This window comes from Bombina bombina, chromosome 9 (genome assembly GCF_027579735.1).
Source record: "Bombina bombina isolate aBomBom1 chromosome 9, aBomBom1.pri, whole genome shotgun sequence".
Taxonomy (NCBI): domain Eukaryota; kingdom Metazoa; phylum Chordata; class Amphibia; order Anura; family Bombinatoridae; genus Bombina; species Bombina bombina.
The window spans coordinates 234,561,209-234,587,053 of record NC_069507.1 but is presented as its reverse complement, the minus strand read 5'-3'; the positions used below and the strand labels follow the sequence as shown (position 1 = coordinate 234,587,053).

At 38.6% G+C, this 25,845-nt stretch overlaps 1 protein-coding gene across 1 annotated transcript in view; it reads right to left on the bottom strand.

Annotated features, from left to right (window-relative positions):
• Positions 1 to 25,845, bottom strand: part of AFAP1L2 (actin filament associated protein 1 like 2) — a 297,831-nt gene that overhangs the window by 78,059 nt on the left and 193,927 nt on the right. Inside the window, 1 exon segment of the mRNA XM_053692693.1 lies at positions 656 to 743. Within this exon segment, the coding sequence (XP_053548668.1) occupies positions 656 to 743 (88 nt within the window).

Here is a 25,845-nt window from a genome sequence, read left to right as displayed (position 1 = left end):
TAGGCCAATCCGGCCCTGATTTCCAGTGATCACAATCCCAAAATTCTTCAGCCATTAATACTCATGAAGCTTCAAATTGTTACCAATTAAATAATCCAAAAACCAAATGGGCTGAATTAGCAACAAACAAAGGTTGAAGGGCTTGCATGTGTATTGTTTCCTTTTTATAGTGTGTAGTGAAATTAACCTCTAGTGCTCCAAAGCCATAGAGATATGTATGTATGTCTTGTTAAGGGATTTGAAGAGGGGTGTTTGTTATTGTTGGGCTAATGATTATGCTAATTTCTATTAGTGCTTAATATAGTTTTTTTAAAACTTTAATTGATCAAGCAGAAAGCACTTGTATCTGTGTAGCGACATTGCTTCCTTATGTCATTCTATTCTAAAACTTTTTGATGTAATAAGTTGAAAAAAAAATGGTTGTTTGGGATTTATCAAGTCCCTTTAGCTGTCAAAATTTACATATTAAGTAGAGAGAATCTGGATTGTAATGAGAAAAACAGGACTGCTACATTTTTAATGTTCAGTTTAAAATATTTGTCTCAGTTACCCATCTTCTGTAGAAAAAGCAAATGTCATACATTAATTTATGCAGTAATATTTTGAAATATATTGATACTCATATAGTAGTTTATTGTAAGAAAACTCTATATACCATTTATTGAGGCATCATAAGGCTCCGCCTCCTCATAGTAACCCTCTGGCGAGTCTGGCTTATTTGTGGAAGCTGTTTTTTCTAGAATCTGTAAAATAAACAAAGCCAATAAACAGTTATTACTTACATGTTGATAGCTTTTGTTCTCTTCACATAGGCTGAACATTACTGGTGATATAAATGCAGACTTGGTTTTTATAAAATACCAAATACATTCTCTCAACAAATTGGCAGCTACCTGGACCCCTATATGCAAAAAAATGCCTGTTCAAAATAAAAAGATGTATTTCTTCTTCACACTTTTCATATTTACACATACACAGTTCATGTTGAGAGTTTTGACATGATGGCAATATTGTAGTCACCAAAATAATGCAGCTGCGATGTCACCAAGGGGTAGATTTACCAATGTGCAGATGGACATCGATAAATGCAGACAGCTTATGCTGTCGGCATTTATCATTGCACAAGCATTTCTAGTAAAATGCTTGTGCAATGCCACCCCTGCACATTCGCTGCCAATCGTCCGCTAGCAGGGCGTGTCAATCAACCCGATCGTATCGGATAAGGATGATTGCTGTCCGCTGCCTCTTATGACCGCTGCTTCTTAATTCCTGATTACGGCGAGCCTGAAGGCTCGCGCAGAATAAGCTTGTTGACAGCTTAATAAATTGGCCCCCAAGACCTAAATATAGATGATTATTAGAGATGAGATGTCACAGGTGGCACTGTTACCAAACTACCCATAATTCTCTGGATGTCAACAAGTGCTGCAACTCCAATTTTAACCTTAATCCCTAAACACTCTTTACCAAACCCCAATTCCTAATCCTAACCCTAAACTCTAACCCTTACCAACTCCCAAACCCTTACTCTAACCCCAATTCCTAACCTAATCCTTACAATAACCCAAACTCTCATATTCTAGAAGGCAGCAAAGCAGATACACATAGCCATAACAGTGATGATATTGCATCACTACAATTATATCTGCCTAACAATAGGCTGCAAATATTTCCGCAGCATCTTTCATTGGCTTACTAGTCAGGGGTCACTCTAGGTAATGGCATCTAAGATGCTGCCAGTTTAAAGGCAAATTTGTCCCTGGAACATGTTATGAACATAAAGTCTATTTTTCGACAATGTCTATGATTTATCTTCCAATAACAAAGAGCTTTTGTACAGTTCCCCTTTGCAGCTTGCATTGATGTTTATATGATGACCTTACCTTTTTACCGTTATATCGGTGGTAAATGTGCACATTCATGTCCACACAAAATAACAGTGCTATCTTTAGATCTACTATTTAGTTTCTTGGTTGTGATACATTGTTTCAGTGACCTACTCCAGCATCAATACACAAGACAGCTCAGTACATATTTATTGTAAAGGAAGTTAGAATTGTGGTCAAAGGAATTGTCTGTGGTTTCTCTCTTATGGCAGAACAGATACACTGTTCAAGTGACCTTTTGCTTTCTTACTTATTGAATCTCTTTGTTTTGTTATGTCTGTGTACAGGAAGACGGCTACACTCATGGGATTCAAGATCTTAGACCATATATTTCTCATGTCTATCTTCGATGTTTTAATTGTCTGACTTCATATAAATGACTTACATTTCATAATTCTAAATGCAATGAGAGAAAGGAAATACAAAATATATATAATACATTTGTAAAAAGGAACAAAAATACAAAGTGTCACAAACAGAAGGGTTGTTGATGTAGAGTGATCACATATAATACAACTAGGATACACGTCACACATTTGCTATGGGCTCTTTGAGATGCCAAAGGGGCAAAGCACATTGTACGACATAGGTGTTGCTGAATTTAAAGGGAATGGAAGTCAAAATTTAAACTTTATTGATTCGGATAAAACATACAGATAAAATAAAAAGTTATTTCTGTGGTCTCAAATGCACCTGCATTCTGTTTGTGTTCTAAACATTGTTGCAAACTCTGCTACAGTATGGTACTCAAGACAAAGACACGTGCACACTCCTGAAGCTACCTAGTTGTCATGGAAAGAAGCTAAGTTTAAACGCAGAATGAGATAACGGGGTACATCTTATAAAACAAATAAATTGAAACAGCTTTAAAAATTGTACGCTGTGTTTGAATCATGAAAATGTAAATTTGATGTAGTTACCTAGCAACTCATTTTAATATGATGCCAGCGAGCAAACAGGAAGATAATGTGAGGACAGTAACCTCACAATTTAGATATGCAGAGGACCCAAATGGTACCTAAGTATGCAGGGAAGGACCTAAATCCAGTTTTTGTCCCAGGGTTGGTGAGCATTACTTGGCCAAAACCAGAACCAAAAATAAGATATTCTGTGTTTGATACAAGTTTCTGGTTTGGAAACAAGGACACTATAACTAAATATATGATACATGCCGATAGAGGCTGCCAGAAATCATCATATCAAAGGTGTAAGGCGGCATTTAAATTTCCACTTTTTAAAAAGAGCTTTACTGAGAAATATCTGTACATTTTTACAATCGTCTAAAAATGTACAGAACAAAATTGCATAATGTGGTTGTGTATTGTAACTTACATATATGTCTAAGAGTGCTATTGCATTGTAGGCTAGATTACAAGCGGAGTATAAAAATATTAGCACTGTTGTGCGTTAACATCGCTGGTGCAATGATTTCTTCCCAGCCTTGCCCCTTGTTATATACAGTATCCCTTTAATTCTGTTACAAAACCTTCTTTTTTATTAATAAACCTTTGTTATTAAAGTATTAAGTCTGAAGAAAAACTAAAACCTTTATTTCCATAGCAGTGTTTTGTTATGCAAACTAGCGAGTAGTCGTGTGCATTCAGATCCATCATTAGGATCTGAATGTGAAAGAAGATGGACGCTTGTGGTATTCGTCTCTTTTCGGAGCCGGATTTCTCCTTGTGAATGTGCAACACGCTAAGATAATGATAAGATCTGGATTTGACCAGATCTTATTGAGTTGAATTTTCACAAGAATTAACGAGACAAATGCCACGAGCGGCCGCCTTCTTCCGTACTTGGATCCTAACGATGGATTTGACCAGATCTTATTGTGTTGAATTTTCACAAGACTTAAAGAGACAAATGCCACGAGTGGCTGCCTTCTTCCGCATTTGGATCCTAACAATGGATTTGAATGCACCCGTCTACTAGCAAGAGATAATGATTTACTTCAGAGCTCAGAAAGTGCTACATTTTACAGCACAATTTTTTTTTATTGAGTTTCAGCTAAATTTATCCACTTGTAATATGAGCAGAATCAGTGCGCTAATACCGCTCCTTGCGATACCCATTTAAAGTATAGGGAGCGCTAAAAAAAGTTTGATGCTTTAAGTTGATAAAATATTTATCCATCCACTTGTGATACCAGATTGTGAGTTATTTTTTGCACAAGGTCACACAGATAATGCACCCTGAGCTAAATATTGTGCTCCACTTCTAATATTGCCCTGTATCTTCTTCTTATTTACCTGTACAATCGTCTCTGTCTATTGTAACTTGCCCCTTATATGAATATATAAGGCAGTTTATGTATAAATGAAATACCTGGCTATTTTTTTAAATTCATATTTTGACCCCATTCCCACCCCTCGTTATCTTGATATAACAAATGACAGGTAAAACGGGCTGCCACAATTAATAACTGTATATTATTTGTCACTCTCCAGCAACCCACAATAAAAAATAGCAAAATAATTGTTTAGCATTATAGAAGAAAATAGTGGAAAGTATGTTTAAAAATGTTCAAAAGATTTTACAAGGTTTGGCTTTAATGTTCCTTTATTGTTTATCATCAACTCTAATAAACTTAACCTGATGCGTTTGTGACTTTAACCTGATAAATGAATAGAATAACATAATATATAATATAGGCATATAAATCAAGTAAATGGATACAAAAATAACACAAACGTACAGGAAGCTAATCTTTGAAGTAGCTCTGAACCCTGGAAAATCCGTACTAAGCCCTGCTGTGCTGAACTCTCTCCCAGATAGAGGGGGGAATGGCTGGCAGAGAAATTAATTCCTCAGAACTCCAACACAGCCAAACAAAAGGGGAAAATGTGAATGCTTTGTCTCACAGATAACAAGTGACATGTGAATACAAAAGCTTTAGGATACAGGTCCTTCCTAAGTTTGGCACAGATAGCTACTGTATAAGGGTTTCTTTTATTTTTATATAGTGACACACACTATGGTATTTTTGTAATCTATTATATGGTCACATTTCGACCTTAAATTGCTGCCCTACACACTAAAAGGACATGTTTTGTTTCCTAGAATGTAAAGGTCAAGCGATGATCTGGGAGAAGCATAGTAATCAGATGGAGAGAGTTTACAAGCACTTAGGACTTAAAACTCCGCCTCTGTCGCTCTAATATAAGGGTGTTCTAGCTCACCCTAAAAACAAGTACTATTCAACAAAATATTAAAGCGCGTAAGAGGTGGTAGAGAGCATAAACATATTTATTAAAACAATGAATGATTAAAATAAAAAGAACTCAATAAAATAGTGCTCAATAATCGCTAAAATGCATAAATTACAATAAACTAAAATAACTAACGGTTAAACACTGCAAAATATTAAAACTAAAAAGAAGTTCAAACTATGGCTGCTCTAAACTGCCAGGCAGATCAAACATACAATCACCCAGATGGGCAAAAATAAAACAAAATGGCCAAACGCTAGGTGCACCTAGGTAATGAAACAAAGCTTGAAGTTGGACATCCAGATAAAGGTTTATGGGTGTTCCAATGTAACAACTGTAAATAATGTCAGATCCCCTGTTACTGAGGACGAAGTTTTAGCACTTATACTGCGCTCTCACCTCACTACCTGTCCCCTTGACCCTATCCCCTCACAGCTGCTCCCCTCTCTCTCTGCTACCCTTACCCCTATACTAACACACATTTTCAACCTCTCCCTCAGCACTGGTACATTTCCCTCATCGATGAAACATGCGCTGGTCACACCTATCCTCAAAAAACCTTCCCTTGATCCTACCTCCCCATCCAACTACCGCCCTATTTCCCTCCTCCCTCTTGCTTCAAAGCTTCTTGAAAAACTAGTATATGCACACCTATCCCATTTCCTTACGTTAAACTCCCTTCTTGACCCGCTGCAATCTGGATTTCGTCCCTATCACTCCACAGAGACAGCAATTGTTAAGGTCACCAACGACCTACTTACAGCTAAATCAAAAGGCCACTTCTCTCTGCTTATCCTCCTTGATCTGTCCGCAGCCTTTGACACTGTCGACCACCCTCTTTTGCTCCAAACCCTCCAATCCTTCAGCATCTGTGACACAGCCCTTTCGTGGCTCTCTTCCTATCTGTCAAACCGTACCTTCAGTGTAGCCTTCTCTGGGGCCTCCTCTGCCCCGTCACCACTTTCTGTCGGAGTACCGCAAGGCTCTGTCCTCGGTCCCCTTCTCTTCTCAATCTATACGTCATCACTAGGTTCCCTTATTAAGTCCCACGGTTTCCAATATCATTTGTATGCAGATGACACCCAAATCTACTTCTCTGCACCAGAACTATCTCCTTCCTTGCTAACCCGTGTCACTAACTGTCTTTCTCACATCTCTTCCTGGATGTCCTCTCACTACCTCAAGCTAAATGTCTCCAAAACTGAGCACCTCATTTTCCCCCCTTCTTCCAAAATCTCCACCCCCAATATCTCTATAACTGTCGACAACTCCATCATTACCCCTACCCCGCATGCCCGATGTCTCAGGGTCACATTTGACTCAGATCTTTCCTTCACTCCTCACATTCAGTCCTTGGCTACAGCCTGCTGCTTCCACCTTAAAAAATCTCTAAAATTAGACACTTTCTTACACAAGACACAACTAAGATTTTAATCCACTCTCTCATTCTTTCCCGCCTTGATTACTGCAACTCTGTCCTCTCTGGTCTCCCCACCTGCCGCCTAGCTCCTTTACAATCCATAATGAATGCCTCTGCCAGACTCATCTTCCTTACACGTCGCTCTTCATCTGCTGCGCCTCTCTGCCAATCCCTTCACTGGCTTCCTCTTGCCTCTAGGATCAAACACAAAACTCTCACTCTTACATACAAAGCCCTCATCTGCACTGCTTCCCCCTACATCTCAGACCTTGTCCCCAGATACTCTCCCTCCCATCCCCTTCGCTCTGCTCATGACCTCCTACTCTCCTTCTCTCTTGTTACCTCATCACACTCCCGTCTACAGGACTTCTCCAGACTGGCTCCCATCTTGTGGAACTCTCTGCCTCGCTCCACAAGACTCTCTTCTAGTTTTAAAAGCTTCAAGTGCTCCCTAAAGACTCTACTGTTCAGGGATGCATACAACCTACGCTAACCTTTCCTAATACCAGTTCCTCTCCTCCATCGCTATCCCCTGAACCCCCTTAGCATGTAAGCCTAAAAGTCCAGCTGTTTGTAGATCACCTTCTTAAGAGCTGACTACAACAGTGTAACTCTTGGCAGGGCCCTCTACCCTATAATTGTTTTGTTGTACTCCCCCTTTGTTTATAGCGCTGCGGAATCTGTTGGCGCTCTACAAATAACTGATAATAATAATAATCCAATGCTCTTAACTTGGTCTGGTGCAGTTAATATCCGGTAAAACCAGTTTTGTGTGGTATATCCCAGTGAATGAAAAAATGATGCAAAAAATATTGAAAAAAATGGTGAAAAAATGTATATATGGGAAAAAATATGTGAAAAAATAAAAATATAAAAATGCAACTATATAGTGACCAATACGCAAATACAAAAATAGTGAAACAGTCAAATTGAAGAAAAGTTATAAAAAAATATTAATAAAAATAGTGAAAACGTAGTGTGTCCAAAAGTAAGTGTTACCAAGCCTCTAGTAGAAATTGGTCCCCCAGATGTTTTGGAACTACATTTCCCTCTTTAGGCTGCCTGAGCATCATGGGAAATGTAGTTCCAAAACATCTGGGGCCCAAGGTTACTGCCCTTGATGAGTACAATATGTGCATATGTCGCTGAAACAGTGATACCTTTTACTTCAAGCTTTTTTTTTGCTAATTCAAGTACATTGAAGTCTGAAGTTACATGGAAAGGACCATTTAAAGGAGGAAACAATTTTAAACAACTTCTCAATTTACTTCTATTATCTAATTTGCTTCATTATCTTTATATCCTTTGTTGAAGAAGCAGCAATGCAGTAATGGGATCTAGCTGAACGCATCTGGTGAGCCAATAACATAAGGCTTATATGTGCAGCTACCAATCAGCATCTCCTGAGAAAAAAATCGTGTTTCATGTCCCTTCAAATACAATAGAATTACTCAATAAAAAGTGTGTAATTAAATAACAATGCAGTAGAACCTTACCTGAATTTTAAATGAGTAGTATATTTTTTTATTAGCAAACTGCTACATTTTATTTCATTTGTCAGCCTCCGGCATCATGTTATAGCCATCAGCCAATCACAGACTCATATACATATACCCTGTGAACTCTTGTACATGCTCAGTAATAGCTGGTGCCTCATAAAGTGTGTATATAAAAAGACTGTGCACAATTTGACATTGGAAGAAAAATGGCAGGCTCTGTCTGAAAGGTAAATTTTTGAGTTTGAGTTTATTGTCCCTTTTAATACATAGATAGAAGCAGTACAGGAGATGATGATTAATGATAGTAGCATACAGAAGTCACTACTGCACAATCATTTTATTAACAGGCACCTTTGGGATTATAATTTTGTTTAACTAAATAGTTAAAGGGACATGATACTCCCAAATCTTTCAGATATGAAAGAGCAGCAGTTAAACATGTAAAAATATTTTTTTTTGCCTGAAAATGGTTAAAGGAACAGTCAACACCAGAATTTTTGTTGTTTAAAAAGATAGATAATCCCTTATTAATCATTCGCTAGTTTTGCATAACCAGCACAGGCGTGATCACAATGTTATCTGTATGGCTCACATGAACTAGCTCTCCCCTGTTGTGAAAAGCAAATAAAAAAGCATGTGATAAGAGGCGGCCTTCAAGGGCTTAGAAATTATCATATGAGCCATCCTAGGTTTAGCTTTCAACTATGAATACCAAGAGAACAGCAAAATTGGAAATAAAAGTAAATTGGAAAGATGTTTAAAATGACATGCCCTATTAGAATCATGAAAGTTTTTTTTGGTCTTGACTGTCTCTTTAAATAAATATTTCTTAAATTAACAGAAAGTGCATGAGTATATAGAGCTGAGTGTCTGGGTCTCTACTACCCATTGGCTGACAGGACAACTCACACAGAAAAAGTTGGTTTAATGCAGCATTTTAAAAACAAACAATGCACTCTAATACATTTTGAAACATTCTATTTTAGATGGTACAGAGACAATTTTTGAGTATCATGACCCTTTAAGGAAGTGAGCCCCTGACAAGACACATAGGGAAAGTTAAGAAAAATAAAATGATAGCTAAATAACAAGGGTGCAGAGGGTTAACTTATTTTCATTTTAGTGGTTCTAGTGACACAGCAGCTGATTGGCTGCATCATCTCCGGGCTTTTTTTAGAACACAAATTAGCCAGAGTCTACAAAGAACTGTACGATTTTATTTGAATTATACAAAAAAACACAACATGCTTTTTGCAGCAACCTTTCAGTACACCAAGAAGGCTGACAGTCAAAATAAATCTTACGATTCAGATTTGCTTCCATTATCAAACGTACTTCGTTCTCTTGATACCCTTTATTGAAAAGCATACCTAGGTAGGCTCAAACAGCAATACGCTACTGGAAGCTAGCTGGTGATTGGTGGTTACACATATGCCTCTTGTCATTGGTTTATGAGAAGTGTTCAGCATTTCTTCTTCGGAACTGAGTTTAATTATGTGTTTAACCCATTAAAAAGGATTTATATAAGGTTATATGCAAGAAACAGTAAAATAATGAAAACATTGCAGCATTTTTTTTCTACTTATATGTCCCTTTAGAGTGGCACTTGAAACTTATTTAATCATGTAAACTTCTCTTTATAGTGACACGATTTTGCTTATACTTTGGATACTTACACTTTAAAAATTAATAAAGATTAACAAGAAGAACCATTACCATGATAGTAATAAGAAGAAAAAAAACTTCATTATTATTCTGCTTCTGTGAGCAAAAGCTAATAATAAAGCAAACTAGGTTTCCTCATGTTCAACTACATTCCCAAACCTCCCAATGTCTCCTGTAGACCTTTAGGTGTGAAGGTAAGGCCCTGGGTATTTAGTGGGCAGGGCCAAGTCAGAGGGAAGGAGTGATGGGTGTGCGTAGCGGGGCTTGGCATGGGCCAGTTTGTGGTCAGGAAATGGGCAGGACCAGGGCAGTTTGTGTTTAAGCTCTGGAAACCATAACATTTGCTCTGAAGATGAAGCTGCTGGAGGGGCAAAAAAGCAGAGACTCTAATCTCTGAAAATCCAGTAATAAGTGGAACAGCTAATAAGCAACACAATCCAGTAATAAGCAGAACAGCTAATAAGCAGGACAATCCAGTAATACGCAGGACAGCTAATAAGCAGCAAAATCCAATAATAAGCAGGAAAGCTAATAAGCAGGACAATCCAGTGATAAGCAGGACAGCTAATAATCAGGACAATCCAGTAATAAGCAGGACAGCTAATAAGCAACACAATCCAGTAATAAGCAGAACAGATAATAATCAGGACAATCCAGTAATAAGCAGGACAGCTAATAAGCAGCAAAATCCAATAATAAGCAGGAAAGCTAATAAGCAGGACAATCCAGTAATAAGCAGGACAGCTAATAAGCAGCACAATCCAGTAATAAGCAGGACAGCTAATAATCAGGACAATCCAGTAATAAGCGGGACAGCTAATAATCAGGACAATCCAGTAATAAGCAGGACAGCTAATAATCAGGACAATCCAGTAATAAGCAGGACAGCTAATAATCAGCACAATCCAGTAATAAGCAGAACAGCTAATAAGCAGGACAATCCAGTAATAAGCGGGACAGCTAATAATCAGGACAATCCAGTAATAAGCAGGACAGCTCATATTCAGGACAATCCAGTAATAAGCAGCACAATTCAGTAATAAGCAGGACAGCTAATAATTAGGACAATCCAGTAATAAGCGGGACAGCTAATAATCAGGACAATCCAGTGATAAGCAGGTCAGCTAATAATCAGGACAATCCAGTAATAAGCGGGACAGCTAATAATCAGGACAATCCAGTAATAAGCAGGACAGCTAATAAGCAGCACAATCCAGTAATAAGCAGGACAGCTAATAATCAGGACAATCCAGTAATAAGCGGGACAGCTAATAATCAGGACAATCCAGTAATAAGCAGGACAGCTAATAAGCAGCACGATCCAGTAATAAGCAGGACAGCTAATAAGCAGCACAATCCAGTAATAAGCAGGACAGCTAATAATCAGGACAATCCAGTAATAAGCAGGACAGCTAATAAGCAGCACAATCCAGTAAAAAGCAGGACAGCTAATAAGCAGCACAATCCAGTAATAAGCAGGACAGCTAATAATCAGGACAATCCAGTAATAAGCAGGACAGCTAATAATCAGGACAATCCAGTAATAAGCAGAACAGCTAATAAGCAGGACAATCCAGTAATAAGCAGGACAGCTAATAATCAGGACAATCCAGTAATAAGCAGGACAGCTAATAATCAGGACAATCCAGTAATAAGCAGGACAGCTAATAAGCAGCACAATCCAGTAATAAGCGGGACAGCTAATAATCAGGACAATCCAGTAATAAGTGGGACAGCTAATAATCAGGACAATCCAGTGCTAAGCAGGTCAGCTAATAATCAGGACAATCCAGTAATAAGCGGGACAGCTAATAATCAGGACAATCCAGTAATAAGCAGGACAGCTAATAAGCAGCACAATCCAGTAATAAGCAGGACAGCTAATAATCAGGACAATCCAGTAATAAGCGGGACAGCTAATAATCAGGACAATCCAGTAATAAGCAGGACAGCTAATAAGCAGCACAATCCAGTAATAAGCAGGACAGCTAATAAGCAGCACAATCCAGTAATAAGCAGGACAGCTAATAATCAGGACAATCCAGTAATAAGCAGGACAGCTAATAAGCAGCACAATCCAGTAATAAGCAGGACAGCTAATAATCAGGACAATCCAGTAATAAGCAGGACAGCTAATAATCAGGACAATCCAGTAATAAGCGGGACAGCTAATAATCAGGACAATCCAGTAATAAGCAGGACAGCTAATAATCAGGACAATCCAGTAATAAGCAGGACAGCTAATAATCAGGACAATCCAGTAATAAGCGGGACAGCTAATAATCAGGACAATCCAGTAATAAGCAGGACAGCTAATAAGCAGCACAATCCAGTAATAAGCGGCACAGCTAATAATCAAGACATTCCAGTAATAAGCGGGACAGCTAATAATCAGGACAATCCAGTAATAAGCAGGACAGCTAATAATCAGGACAATCCAGTAATAAGTAGGGCAGCTAATAAGCAACACAATCCAGTAATAAGCAGGGCAGCTAATAATCAGGACAATCCAGTAATAAGCGGGACAGCTAAAAATCAGGACAATCCAGTAATAAGCAGGACAGCTAATAATCAGGACAATCCAGTAATAAGCGGGGCAGCTAATAATCAGGACAATCCAGTAATAAGCAGGGCAGCTAATAATCAGGACAATCCAGTAATAAGCAGGGCAGCTAATAATCAGGACAATCCAGTAATAAGCGGGACAGCTAATAATCAGGACAATCCAGTAATAAGCAGGACAGCTAATAATCAGGACAATCCAGTAATAAGCAGGGCAGCTAATAATCAGGACAATCCAGTAATAAGCGGGACAGCTAATTGCAGGACAATCCAGAAATTAACAGATTGATAAATAAACAGTGCAATTTGGCAATAAGTGGGAGCTCTGTTTTACTGCTTATGTTTTTTGTTTTAAATCCCCATCCTCTCTCCTTCACCTCTTTCCTTGCCCTGTATAAAACACAGCCCAGTGTACTTACTGGCATATTTAGCCCAGATGGCACCTAAGGGATGGGGAAGCTACAGTAAAAATTGGGGGGTGCACAGCATCCCCCCCTCACTACAGACAAATTATGAGTTGAAACAAATTAAACAATTTTACAGCAGAAACATAAGGATGTAATGTTCTTCTTAGCTCTAATTTTAATTGCTGTACAGTTTGGTCATTATTATTTATTAAAGGGATACTTTGCTGAATGCTTCTTGCAACAAAATAGTGTTTTCTACTAGAATATATAAATAGTTCTATTATGTAATAAAACACAGGCTGGTAAACATCAGTTTTTTTTAGGATTGTTTCATGTTTTTGGAAACTAAAACTTAAGTCTGGTCTTTGAAATGAGGACATTTAGAAGGATGAAATTTGACCCTGGGAATTAGATGTGGAAATGCAGAGAGATTCCAGCCTTTTGCTTTGAATTTCTATTCACCTCCGAGCAAGTTTGGCTTCATTTAGCTTTCAATAAATCATAATAAAGAATCCCACTGTGCTATATCAAATATAAATAATCTGGGTTGCGCCTGTTTCCCTCAAGCCATGATACATAGCGGCCAACTTTAGTCTTCAAGAGACGCAAACCAGAAATGGTGTGTGCACTAAATTATGTCCTAAAGAGACAGCAGAGCTGTCACAGTTATTAAAGCAACCGGACTGTAAGCAAACAGGGTAGCCGTGATTGTCAGTAGGCGGTAAGCCAACATGGCTCTTCCAGAAATTGTGCCTGTAGCTGTAAAACACAACATGCGCACGTGTGCAATAGTCAGTTTAACATTTTCATCTTCATGTTAGGGTACGGAATAATAACATTATAGATAACTGTTCATGGAAAATATGATTAGTCATAAAAGAAAAATACTTATAGACTAAGCAACTGATTGGCTGCATAATCTCCAGCCCTTTAGAATAAACATTACTATTATTTATTTATATAGTGCCACAAAATCCCATAGCTCTTGGTACAGAGATCGGGGTATACAATGGCAAACATTAGTGATAACATACAAAAACATAACAGACTAAATAAATCTAGTACAAGAGGCGAAGGGCCCTGCTCCAAAGTCCTTACAGTCTACAGGTTCAGGGTGCAGAGGCATAAGGTTTGGGGTAGCTTGTCACATGAATTGTAGCTGCAACAGTGAGTTAATTAAAGGACCAGTTAATACAGTAGATTTGCATAACCAACAAATGCAAGATAACAAGACAATGCAATAGCACTTAGTCTTAACTTCAAATGAATAGTAGATTTTTTTTCTGACAATTTTAAAAGTTATGTCTATTTCCACTCCCACTGTACCATGTGACAGGCATCAGTCAATCACAAAAATATACAAGTACCATGTGACAGCCATCAGCCAATCACAAATACATACACTTTTTATTCTGTGAATTCTTACACATGGTCAGTAGGAGCTGGTGACTCAGAAAGTGTAAAGTGTGCACATTTTGTTAATGGAAGTAAATTGGAAAATTGTTTAAAATTGCTGCTCTATCTGAATAATGAAAGTTTAATTTTGACTTGAGTGTCCCTTTAAGGCAGTTCAGGATTTATTTTGGGTAGGATGAAAGACACAGCAGAGATGAGAAGTCTCTCTGAATAGTTGGGTTGTCAAAAAAGTCTGAAGCTATAGAAGATTGGAGTCAGTCTGATGGGAAAAAGTCTGAAGCTATAGAAGGTTGGAGTCAGTCTGATGGGAAAAAGTTGTGAAGCAAAAGGGTCAAGAGGACAGGTTGGGAGATGAGCAGAAGATAGAAGTATGAAGACTTCCTCCACTGTTACAGGAGGAAAGTTTTGTTAATAGAAATCATGGGAAGAAGGGCTGGGTTTGTGGGGTGTGAGGGAAAAATGTCATTTCTAATTCAGTTCATTTTATTTTTGAAGTGATCAGCAATAAGCTGAGCAGTGAGTTTGATAGTTTGGCGGAGGTGCTGGCAGACATAGGAGGGTGTTAAGGGTTAAAAACAGCCTTCGGGGATTGGATGCGTGAGTTGACATGAGGGAGGAGAAATAGACTTGTTTGGCCAGGCTGAGGGCAGAGTTGTATGACCTGAGGATGAATTTATAATGCAGGAAATCAGCACGGGTGAATCATTTTATTTCACTGAACTTTGCTGAAGACGGATGTCGTTGAGTGCATGATGCACGGCAAACAGTGGAGGGTGCATCTTTGTCAAGTGTTGATTTTAGTGCAGACTTTAAGGCCACAAGGTTTGTATAAGAGAGGGATGAAAGTTGGAGAGTAGCGGTTTCAGTTGAGTAGAAAAGTCTGTTAGATCCAAGTTATCTAAATTCCTGTAAGGTAGCAGTTTTTCTGGGGCTTGTAAGAATTCTGCAGATAGAGTAAAGTTAGTAGATGGTGATCAGAGAGAGGAAACGGCACAGAGATTGGTAAAGACCTTCACAGTGGGTTGGAGATGTTGTCCACTGGGAGAGGCCAAAAGTGGTGGTACGAGATAGAGGTTTAGAGGCAGAAGGCAAGTAAGAATTCTCAAAGGGCATATTGAAGTCCCCTAAGATGAGAAAAGGGACATTACAAGAGAGGGAGAGTGGGAACCAGGCTTAAAAGTGGTCTACCATTTTACTAATAAATATATTATTTTATTTAAAGTACAGGTGGCCCTCGTTTTACAACGGTTCAATTTACACCGTTTCAGAATAACAACCTTTTTTTCCAGTCATGTGACTGCTATTGAAAAGCAGTGAGAAGCAGTGCATTTATTAAAATAGCCAGTAGGTGAAGCTGTCCGCTTGTGTTGCAGCAAAGCCAATCAAGCTGAAATTAATCAGTTTAACCAGACCTGAGCTATCAAGCAGATTTCAAAGGAACAAGACCTTCCTGTCTATAAATCAGTCCAGACTGGAATGCATAGAAAGAACTATTTGCATAAAAATGCAAGTGAAGTCTGTGTTGTGTGATTATTTTATTAGGTTTATAATGCTATTTAGCAAATGTTTTTGTTCATTTCACTTAATTTAATTATATATTCTGTGGTGTGTGATTATTTTCTTAGGTTTATAATGCTGTTTAGCATTTAAAGTCTTCATTTCAAAGCTTTAAAAATAATGTATTAGGTGTTACTTATGACAATTTTGAGAGGGGCCTGGAGCCTAACTCCCTCACTTCCCATTGACTTACATTATAAACTGGGTTTCAATTTACAACGGTTTCGATTTACAACCATTCCTTCTGGAACCTAACCCCAGCGTAAACTGAGGGCTACCTGTATACAAAATACAGGATGTACACTAAGAAAACTCCAAATGATGTATAAAATTGCAACAGTTAAAACCTTTTTCTTAGTTACAAACTACTTTGATTATGCTTCTGATACTTAAACTTTATAGTTCAATAAAGTTGTGCAAGAGCAACAATTCATAGAAAACTGCATTATTATTCTGCTTGTGCAGGCAAAAGATAATAATAAAACAAGCCAGTTTACTTTTGTTTAAAACTGCCAAGAGCTTCAATCATATAAATAGTGCAGAGCAAATAACGTACCATACTCTTCCTTGGAGAGCTTTCTAACAGCAAAGAAAAAACTGTCTTTTTTGAGAATATTTTGTTTATAAAATTTTAATAGAGTGGGACAAATAAAACCTGTAATCCTACACGTGCTCTACTTAAGTATGAAAGGGACATTATAATGTTAAAATTTGACGAGTCGCACAATCCAGCAGTTTACGTTCAGGACCAGTAGGCTACTAAAAGAACTAAGCAAATTAGATAATAAAAGTAAATTGGAAAGTTGTTTCAAAATTGTATCCTCTATCTGAATCATAAAATAAAAATGTGGGCTTCCAGTGTCTTAAGGGATTAAATGCCTAACAGTCACTAGCAGCAGAGAGGGTACACTTTAATAACTAATTTAAATAAAGAAATACACAACAACTGTTCATGGGTAAATTTTAACCGTCACAGGTTAAAAATATTTATTAACTTAAATAAATAATAATAACGAACCAACAAGGACTATGATGGCGGCTAGAAAGAATGCTACAATAAACCCAGCACTGCTGGAGGTAAGTGGCCCAAAACGGAATCTGCAGCAGAGAGTAACCTCTGCTCATGGAAATGCTACTAAGGGGTTAATGAGATCACGTGACCCACCCGCAAGGGGAAGGAGGGGCACCTCACGTGCACTTGAGGCTATCCACCCCTCTCACTTTTAGATTGGCCATCACGCCCCCCGTTCACCCTTTCCAGCGCAACAGGGCCGCTACCTCCCGCCGTGAGGGTGTAATGAAGTACTACCGCCCAGGAAGGGTATCTGCTACTCAGCCGCTAAAAAAAGGGTAAACAGAGGTGGTAGACATCTATTTTACTGCTCTGGGCTTACTGAGGTTAGCCTTAGTAGGCATACCTTTTGCCATTGCTCTAAAATTAAACTTAGTTGAAAGCCATCATTTAGTTACAGGGAAGGGAGGGAGGGGAAAAACGTCTCTGCACCGGATTCCAGGAAGAAGAGGGCCAGGAAGCTGTATTCTCCACTTTTAAGGTAAGCAAGGGGGGCTCCTCCCTCCTGAGCAACATTGTTGCCACTAACCTCCCTAGCCAGCCCTCTTCTCCTATCACTCCTTTTGGCCTTAACCCTTAGCTTGCTACAGGCCCAATTGTGCCCTACACTGTCTTTAACAGGGGAGCACCTGACACTGATAAGAATGTTCAGTTTTCAACTAATACAAATTAAACTGAAATGTTTAAACTACAATTTAACTTGCTTCTAGTTCAGTATACATTACTTTTCTGTCAGTTAAATAAGTGTATTGTGAATTTTGAGCATACAGCTGGAGAGATAAATTAGTGAGACCTAAGGGTAAAAAATGCTTAGAGCATATCATGAGAATTTTGATAGCGATAAAGACAGACCCTGGGAACTCTCTTGTCCTCCAACTTTCTGAAATTGTCAGTTTTATTTTACATGCAAGAAATACAAAGTGCAATGTAATTTGTAAAAGAAACAAATAAATATACAAAGTATGATCCTAATTTATTAAAGTTACATAGAACTGTCAAATCATTATCAGAATTTGTAAAATCACAATCCTAAATACACAGCTGTATACAGAATCTAAATGCATTAAGATAAAAATTAAAAGGGATATTAAACACTTTGAGATGGTAATATAAAATGATAAATCATATATATATATATATATATATATATATATATATATATATATATATATATAAAACTGCAATATAATGTCATTATTTATTTTGTCCCTTTTCCTGTAATTCCAATTCTGAAATTGTGAGCTTTTTAAAGGGACATGAAACCAGATTTTTTCTTTCATGATTTAGGAAGAACATACAATTTTAAACCACTTTCCAATTGACTTCTATTATTTAATATGCTTCCTTCTCTTGTTATCCTTTGCCAAATGGTTTACCTAGGAAAGCTCAGGAGCAGCAGAGAACCTAGGTTCTAGCTGCTGATTGGTGGCTGCATATATTATGATTGTCATTGGCTCACCCATGTGTTCAGTTAGAAACCAGTAGTGCATTGCTGCTCCTTCAGCAAAGCATACTAAGAGAATGAAACACATTTCATAATAGAAGTAAACTGGAAAGTTGTTTAAAATTGTATGTTCTACCTAAATCATGAAAGAAAAACTTTTCTTTAAGTTCCTGTTGAAAATGGAAGTGCAGAACATTGTTATATTCCACACAGCCATTGGCTGCACACTCTAGTGACCTATTTATAACTGTCCCTAATTGGCCACAGCAGAGAAAGTAACCTAAGTTACAACATGGCAGCTCCCATTGGGTTTGTCAAGTCCTGTTTCAATGACCTTTAGTCTTCATGCAAGGAAATTAATTATGATCTTTATCTTGATTTATCAATATTTTAATGGACAATACAATATATTAAGTCTAATTTACTTCTGTTATTAAATTTCCTTGTTCTCTTGGTATTTTTTATTGAAAAACTGGAATGTAAGTTTAGAAATATGCACGTGCCTGGAGCACTAGAGGGCAGCAGATTTGCAAGAATGCTATCCATTTTCAGGAGCACTAGAGGGCAGCAGATTTGTAAGAATGTTAACCATTTGCAAGAGCACTAGATGGCAGCAGTTTTACAAGAATGTTATCCATTTGCAAGAGCACTAGAGGGCAGCAGTTTTACAAGAATGTTAACCATTTGCAAGAGCACTAGATGGCAGCAGTTGTGCAAGAATGTTATCCATTTGCAAGAGCACTAGATGGCAGCAGTTGTGCAAGAATGTTATCCATTTGCAAGAGCACTAGATGGCAGCAGTTTTACAAGAATGTTATCCATTTGCAAGAGCACTAGATGGCAGCAGTTTTACAAGAATGTTATCCATTTGCAAGAGCACTAGATGGCAGCAGTTGTGCAAGAATGTTAACCATTTGCAAGAGCACTAGATGGCAGCAGTTGTGCAAGAATGTTATCCATTTGCAAGAGCACTAGATGGCAGCAGTTGTGCAAGAATGTTATCCATTTGCAAGAGCACTAGATGGCAGCAGTTTTACAAGAATGTTATCCATTTGCAAGAGCACTAGATGGCAGCAGTTTTACAAGAATGTTATCCATTTGCAAGAGCACTAGATGGCAGCAGTTTTACAAGAATGTTATCCATTTGCAAGAGCACTAGATGGCAGCAGTTTTACAAGAATGTTAACCATTTGCAAGAGCACTAGATGGCAGCAGTTTTACAAGAATGTTATCCATTTGCAAGAGCACTAGATGGCAGCAGTTGTGCAAGAATGGTATCTATTTGCAAGAGCACTAGATGGCAGCAGTTGTGTAATAATGTTAACCATTTGCAGGAGCACTAGATGGCAGCAGTTGTGCAAGAATGTTAACCATTTGCAGGAGCACTAGAGGGCAGCAGTTTTACAAGAATGTTATCCATTTGCAAGAGCACTAGATGGCAGCAGTTGTGCAAGAATGTTATCCATTTGCAAGAGCACTAGATGGCAGCAGTTTTACAAGAATGTTATCCATTTGCAAGAGCACTAGATGGCAGCAGTTTTACAAGAATGTTATCCATTTGCAAGAGCACTAGAGGGCAGCAGTTTTACAAGAATGTTATCCATTTGCAAGAGCACTAGATGGCAGCAGTTGTGCAAGAATGTTAACCATTTGCAGGAGCACTAGATGGCAGCAGTTTTACAAGAATGTTAACCATTTGCAAGAGCACTAGAGGGCAGCAGTTTTACAAGAATGTTATCCATTTGCAAGAGCACTAGAGGGCAGCAGTTTTACAAGAATGTTATCCATTTGCAAGAGCACTAGATGGCAGCAGTTTTACAAGAATGTTAACCATTTGCAAGAGCACTAGAGGGCAGCAGTTTTACAAGAATGTTATCCATTTGCAAGAGCACTAGAGGGCAGCAGTTTTACAAGAATGTTAACCATTTGCAAGAGCACTAGATGGCAGCAGTTTTACAAGAATGTTATCCATTTGCAAGAGCACTAGATGGCAGCAGTTTTACAAGAATGTTATTCATTTTCAAGAGCACTAGAGGGCAGCAGTTTTACAAGAATGTTAACCATTTGCAAGAGCACTAGAGGGCAGCAGTTTTACAAGAATGTTAACCATTTGCAAGAGCACTAGAGGGCAGCAGTTTTACAAGAATGTTAACCATTTGCAAGAGCACTAGATGGCAGCAGTTTTACAAGAATGTTAACCATTTGCAAGAGCACTAGATGGCAGCAGTTTTACAAGAATGTTAACCATTTGCAAGAGCACTAGATGGCAGCAGTTTTACAAGAATGTTAACCATTTGCAAGAGCACTAGATGGCAGCAGTTTTACAAGAATGTTATCCATTTGCAAGAGCACTAGATGGCAGCAGTTTTACAAGAATGTTAACCATTTGCAAGAGCACTAGAGGGCAGCAGTTTTACAAGAATGTTAACCATTTGCAAGAGCACTAGATGGCAGCAGTTTTACAAGAATGTTATCCATTTGCAAGAGCACTAGAGGGCAGCAGTTTTACAAGAATGTTAACCATTTGCAAGAGCACTAGATGGCAGCAGTTTTACAAGAATGTTATCCATTTGCAAGAGCACTAGATGGCAGCAGTTTTACAAGAATGTTAACCATTTGCAAGAGCACTAGATGGCAGCAGTTTTACAAGAATGTTAACCATTTGCAAGAGCACTAGATGGCAGCAGTTTTACAAGAATGTTAACCATTTGCAAGAGCAGTAGATGGCAGCAGTTTTACAAGAATGTTAACCATTTGCAAGAGCACTAGATGGCAGCAGTTTTACAAGAATGTTAACCATTTGCAAGAGCACTAGATGGCAGCAGTTTTACAAGAATGTTAACCATTTGCAAGAGCACTAGATGGCAGCAGTTTTACAAGAATGTTAACCATTTGCAAGAGCACTAGATGGCAGCAGTTTTACAAGAATGTTAACCATTTGCAAGAGCACTAGATGGCAGCAGTTGTGTAATAATGTTATCCATTTGCAGGAGCACTAGAGGGCAGCAGTTTTACAAGAATGTTAACCATTTGCAAGAGCACTAGATGGCAGCAGTTGTGCAAGAATGTTATCCATTTGCAGGAGCACTAGAGGGCAGCAGATTTGTAAGAATGTTATCCATTTGCAAGAGCACTAGATGGCAGCAGTTGTGCAAGAATGTTAACCATTTGCAGGAGCACTAGAGGGCAGCAGTTTTACAAGAATGTTAACCATTTGCAAGAGCACTAGATGGCAGCAGTTGTGCAAGAATGTTATCCATTTGCAGGAGCACTAGAGGGCAGCAGATTTGTAAGAATGTTAACCATTTGCAGGAGCACTAGATGGCAGCAGTTGTGCAAGAATGTTATCCATTTGCAAGAGCACTAGATGGCAGCAGTTTTACAAGAATGTTATCCATTTGCAAGAGCACTAGATGGCAGCAGTTTTGTAAGAATGTTATCCATTTGTAGGAGCACTAGAGGGCAGCAGATTTGTAAGAATGTTATCCATTTGCAAGAGCACTAGATGGCAGCAGTTGTTTAAGAATGTTATCCATTTGCAGGAGCACTAGATGGCAGCAGTTGTGCAAGAATGGTATCCATTTGCAAGAGCACTAGATGGCAGCAGTTGTTTAAGAATGTTATCCATTTGCAGGAGCACTAGATGGCAGCAGTTGTGTAAGAATGTTATCCATTTGCAGGAGCACTAGATGGCAGCAGATTTGCAATAGTGTTATCCATTTGCAGGAGCACTAGATGGCAGCAGTTATGCAAGAATGTTATCCATTTGCAGGAGCACTAGATGGCAGCAGTTGTGCAAGAATGTTATCCATTTGCAGGAGCACTAGATGGCAGCAGTTGTGCAAGAATGTTATCCATTTGCAGGAGCACTAGATGGCAGCAGTTGTGTAAGAATGTTATCCATTTGCAGGAGCACTAGATGGCAGCAGATTTGCAATAGTGTTATCCATTTGCAGGAGCACTAGATGGCAGCACTATTTCATGTAGTGTTCCAGGTGCCTACCTAAGTATCTCTTCAACACAGAATATCATGGGAACAAAGAAAATTTGATAATTGAAGTAAATTGGAAATATTTTAAAAATGTAATGCTCTGTCTGAATCACAAAAGAAAGATTTTAGGTTTCATATCCCTTTAATTCTCCTCTTCCACTGCCATCTTACAATCAGTTTTGATCATTTAATCTCATGCCTAATGGTTCTGCAAAATGCCTAGGAGCTGTGATTACTTATGGCTCTTTAAATTATATTCATATTGTCTGTTTTAAACAACAAATGTCCTGTAGAATATAGGGATAAACACTGGGCGAGGCGGAGTATGCTTTTATATGTCTAGTTATAAGGTACATTTTTAAAGGGACAGTAAATACGTACTTAAAGGGACAGTAAATACGTACTTAAAGACATTTCTGTAGTGCTGCTATAGAATAATATACCAGCCAAGCCTCATCTTTTTTAAAGCAAATGAACATCCTTTTTATTATTGCAATTGTTTTTCTTTAGCTTAACTACACCCGCTATTTGCCTTATTTGGAGGAGCCAATCTGGGTTTTCATCTACAGACACCAATGAGCTGATTTAACAAGGGCCGGATGGCCCCTAATCACCCTGTTTCCACGCGAGCCTTTAGGCTCGCTGGAAACAGCAGTTAAGAAGCAGCGGTCTTAAGACCCCTGCTCCTTAACTTGTCTGCAGCAATCAACCCAATGGGATACGATCGGGTTGTTTGACACCCCCTGGTAGCAGCCGATTTGCCACAAATCTGCAGGGGCGGCATTGCACAAGCAGTTCACCAGAACTGCTTGTGCAATGTTAAATGCCGAAAGCGTATGCTGTCGAAATTTAGTTATGTCTGACGGACATGATTCGCTACGGCGAATCATGTCCGCCCGTCATTTGATAATTCGGCCCTATGGCTAACTATGGTCATAATGTTAGTTTAAATGCATTGTTTTGCAGTTGTTTCCAGTTAAGGGCAATTAAGGATAGATATGTGACAGGATAAGCCTTGAGAAGTCAGCAGGTGCATTTCAAGTTATTAGAATTAGAGAAAAAAAATCAAAGCTGAATTACATGTAAAGGTGATAAGTTGTTATATATTTTATATAACAAAATCAAGGTATTTACTATGGGGCATATTTATCAAGGTCTCGCTGAATATGGCGAGCAATACGCTCGCCGTATTCAGCATTGCCCCAGCAGCTCACAAGAGCTGCTGGTGCAACTCCGCCCCCTGCAGACTCGCAGCAAATCAGCCGCAAGCAGGGGGGTGTCAATCAACCCGATCGTACTCGATCGGGTTGATTTCCGGCGATGTCTGTCCGCCAACTCAGAGCAGGCGGACAGGTTATGGAGCAGCGGTCTTTGTGAGCCTGCAGGCTCGCCAGAAACACGGGGCATCAAGCTCCATACAGAGCTATATACATATGCCCCTATATCTTTAACTTAAAACAAGAAATATGAATATAATTTAAAGATTTATAATTAAAGGCAATTACTATTTATCTATTAGGTTAAATATATCACATTTATTGTCCTTTTACATTTCAAGAAATGTCTTGAAGCACAAAAATAATAATAATAATAATAATAATAATGCTACACTCGTCCTGGAAAACACATAGTTCCAGCAGATGTTAATTTGTAATATTGTTTAAAAGAAACCCATTGAGATATCCTCAGAGAGATAATTCCATGATGTATGCATCACATGATACAGATCTCCAGGGACAAGCGAACATGGCCGCCAAGACAAGCAAAAGTAGATTGTTTTCCCATAGAAACATTCAGGAAAAGTCTCAAACCTCTGGAAGGAAATAGCGTTACATGGCATGATTCCCAAACAGCACAGCAACTCTTACAAAATACAAAACGTAATGATATATTCGCTATTACCATCTCATTCTCATATTCGGTCACTATATCCATCTGTTGCTGCATGCTACAGGCCTGAAAACCTAGAGGTGCTCAGAGAGATCATGTATCAAACCAATATGTATAATATCGTATAGACTAGAAAATGCAAATCTGTGTGATCAATATGACTGTAGAATTAAAGGGATAGCATCTCTAAAAAGGCCTAACATGTGTTTTAAAGGGACAGTCTACTCCAGAATTGTTTTTTTTTTTTAAAAGATAGATCAATTACTATGTAGCATGTTGCAGGGTTAATGACCAATCAGTGCTGACTCCTAGGTAACCACATGGGAGTGAGAACAATGCTACCTATATGGCACACATGAAGTAGCACTGTCTAACTGTGAACAACTGTCAAATGATAAGAGATAAGAGGCAGCCTTCAAGGGCTTAGAAATTAGCATATGAGCCTACCTAGGTTTAGCTTTCAACAAGAAAACCAAGAGAACAAAGCAAATTTGATGATAAATGTAAATTGGAAAGTTGTCTAAAATTGCATGTCCTATCTGACTCATGAAAGTCTAATTTAAACTAAACTGTCCCTTTAAAGAGCACTGTTTACCATGTTTAAGGACCAATATTAAAAAACGCAATGCAGCAAAGCTTACTCTAAATTTTAAATGAGTGGTAATTTTTTTGACAAATTTAAAAATGTATTTCAATTTGCTGTCTCCTTGTATCATGTGACAGCCATCAGCCAACCACAGATTCATATACATATACACTGTGAACTCTTGCTCATGCTCAGTAGTAGCCGGTGCCCCAGGAAGTGTGCATATAAAAAGACTGCGCAGTATGATAGTAGAAGTTAAATTAGAAAGTTGTTTAAAACTGAATGCTCTATTAGAATCATGAAAGTCTAATTTTTACTTTAGTGCCTCTTTAAAGGGACATGAAACACGTTTTTTTTTTCATGATTCAGATAGACCATGCAATCTTAAGCAACGTTCTAATTTACTCCTATTATCATTTTTTCTTTGTACTCTTGGTATCTTTATTTGAAAAAGCAAGAATGTAAGCTTAGAAGCCGGCCCATTTTTGGTTCATCACCTGGGTAGTGCTTGCTTATTGGTGTTTAAATGCAGCCACCAATCAGCAAGCGCTACCAAGGGTCCTGAACCAAAACTGGGCCAGCTCCTTCCTTTTTTAAATAAAGATATCAAGATAATGAAGAAAATTTGATAATAGGAGTAAATTAGAAAGTTGCTTAAAATTGCTGCTCTATCTGAATCCTGAAAGAAAAAAATTGTGTTTAATGTCCCTTTAACAAGCTGCAAATTTAAAGTGTTCCTAGTCTTACAATGACATGCTCTTAATGTATTACTGTGTAGTTTGATTTTTTTTACTATAATTGCCCTTTAATTTTCAATATTAATTTTTACATTTATTTTTTACATGATGCCACTATCCTATATAATAAAAGGCCAAGTGTGTTTGTCCAAAGCTGTCATGCGCAGTAGAGACTGCGCACGAGGACAAACACACCTGGCCTTCCAACTAACCTGGAGTGGTGTGGTGGGGTGGGCGTGGCCGGGCGGGTGCGACGTGGGCGTGGGCGGTTGCAACGTGGGCGGGGCCGGACGTGGTGTGGACGGGGCGGACGTGATGTGGGCGGGGCCAGGCATGACGTGCCGGGCGGGCGGGGCCAGATACCAGGGCCGGCTGCTAAGAGACAGAGAGCTCTAAAGAGGGGGGATAGAGAGAGCAGAAGAGGGGGGATAGAGAGAGGGAAAGAGAGACAGCAAAAGAGAGAGGGGGAGAGAGACAGCAAAAGAGAGGGGGGAAAGAGAC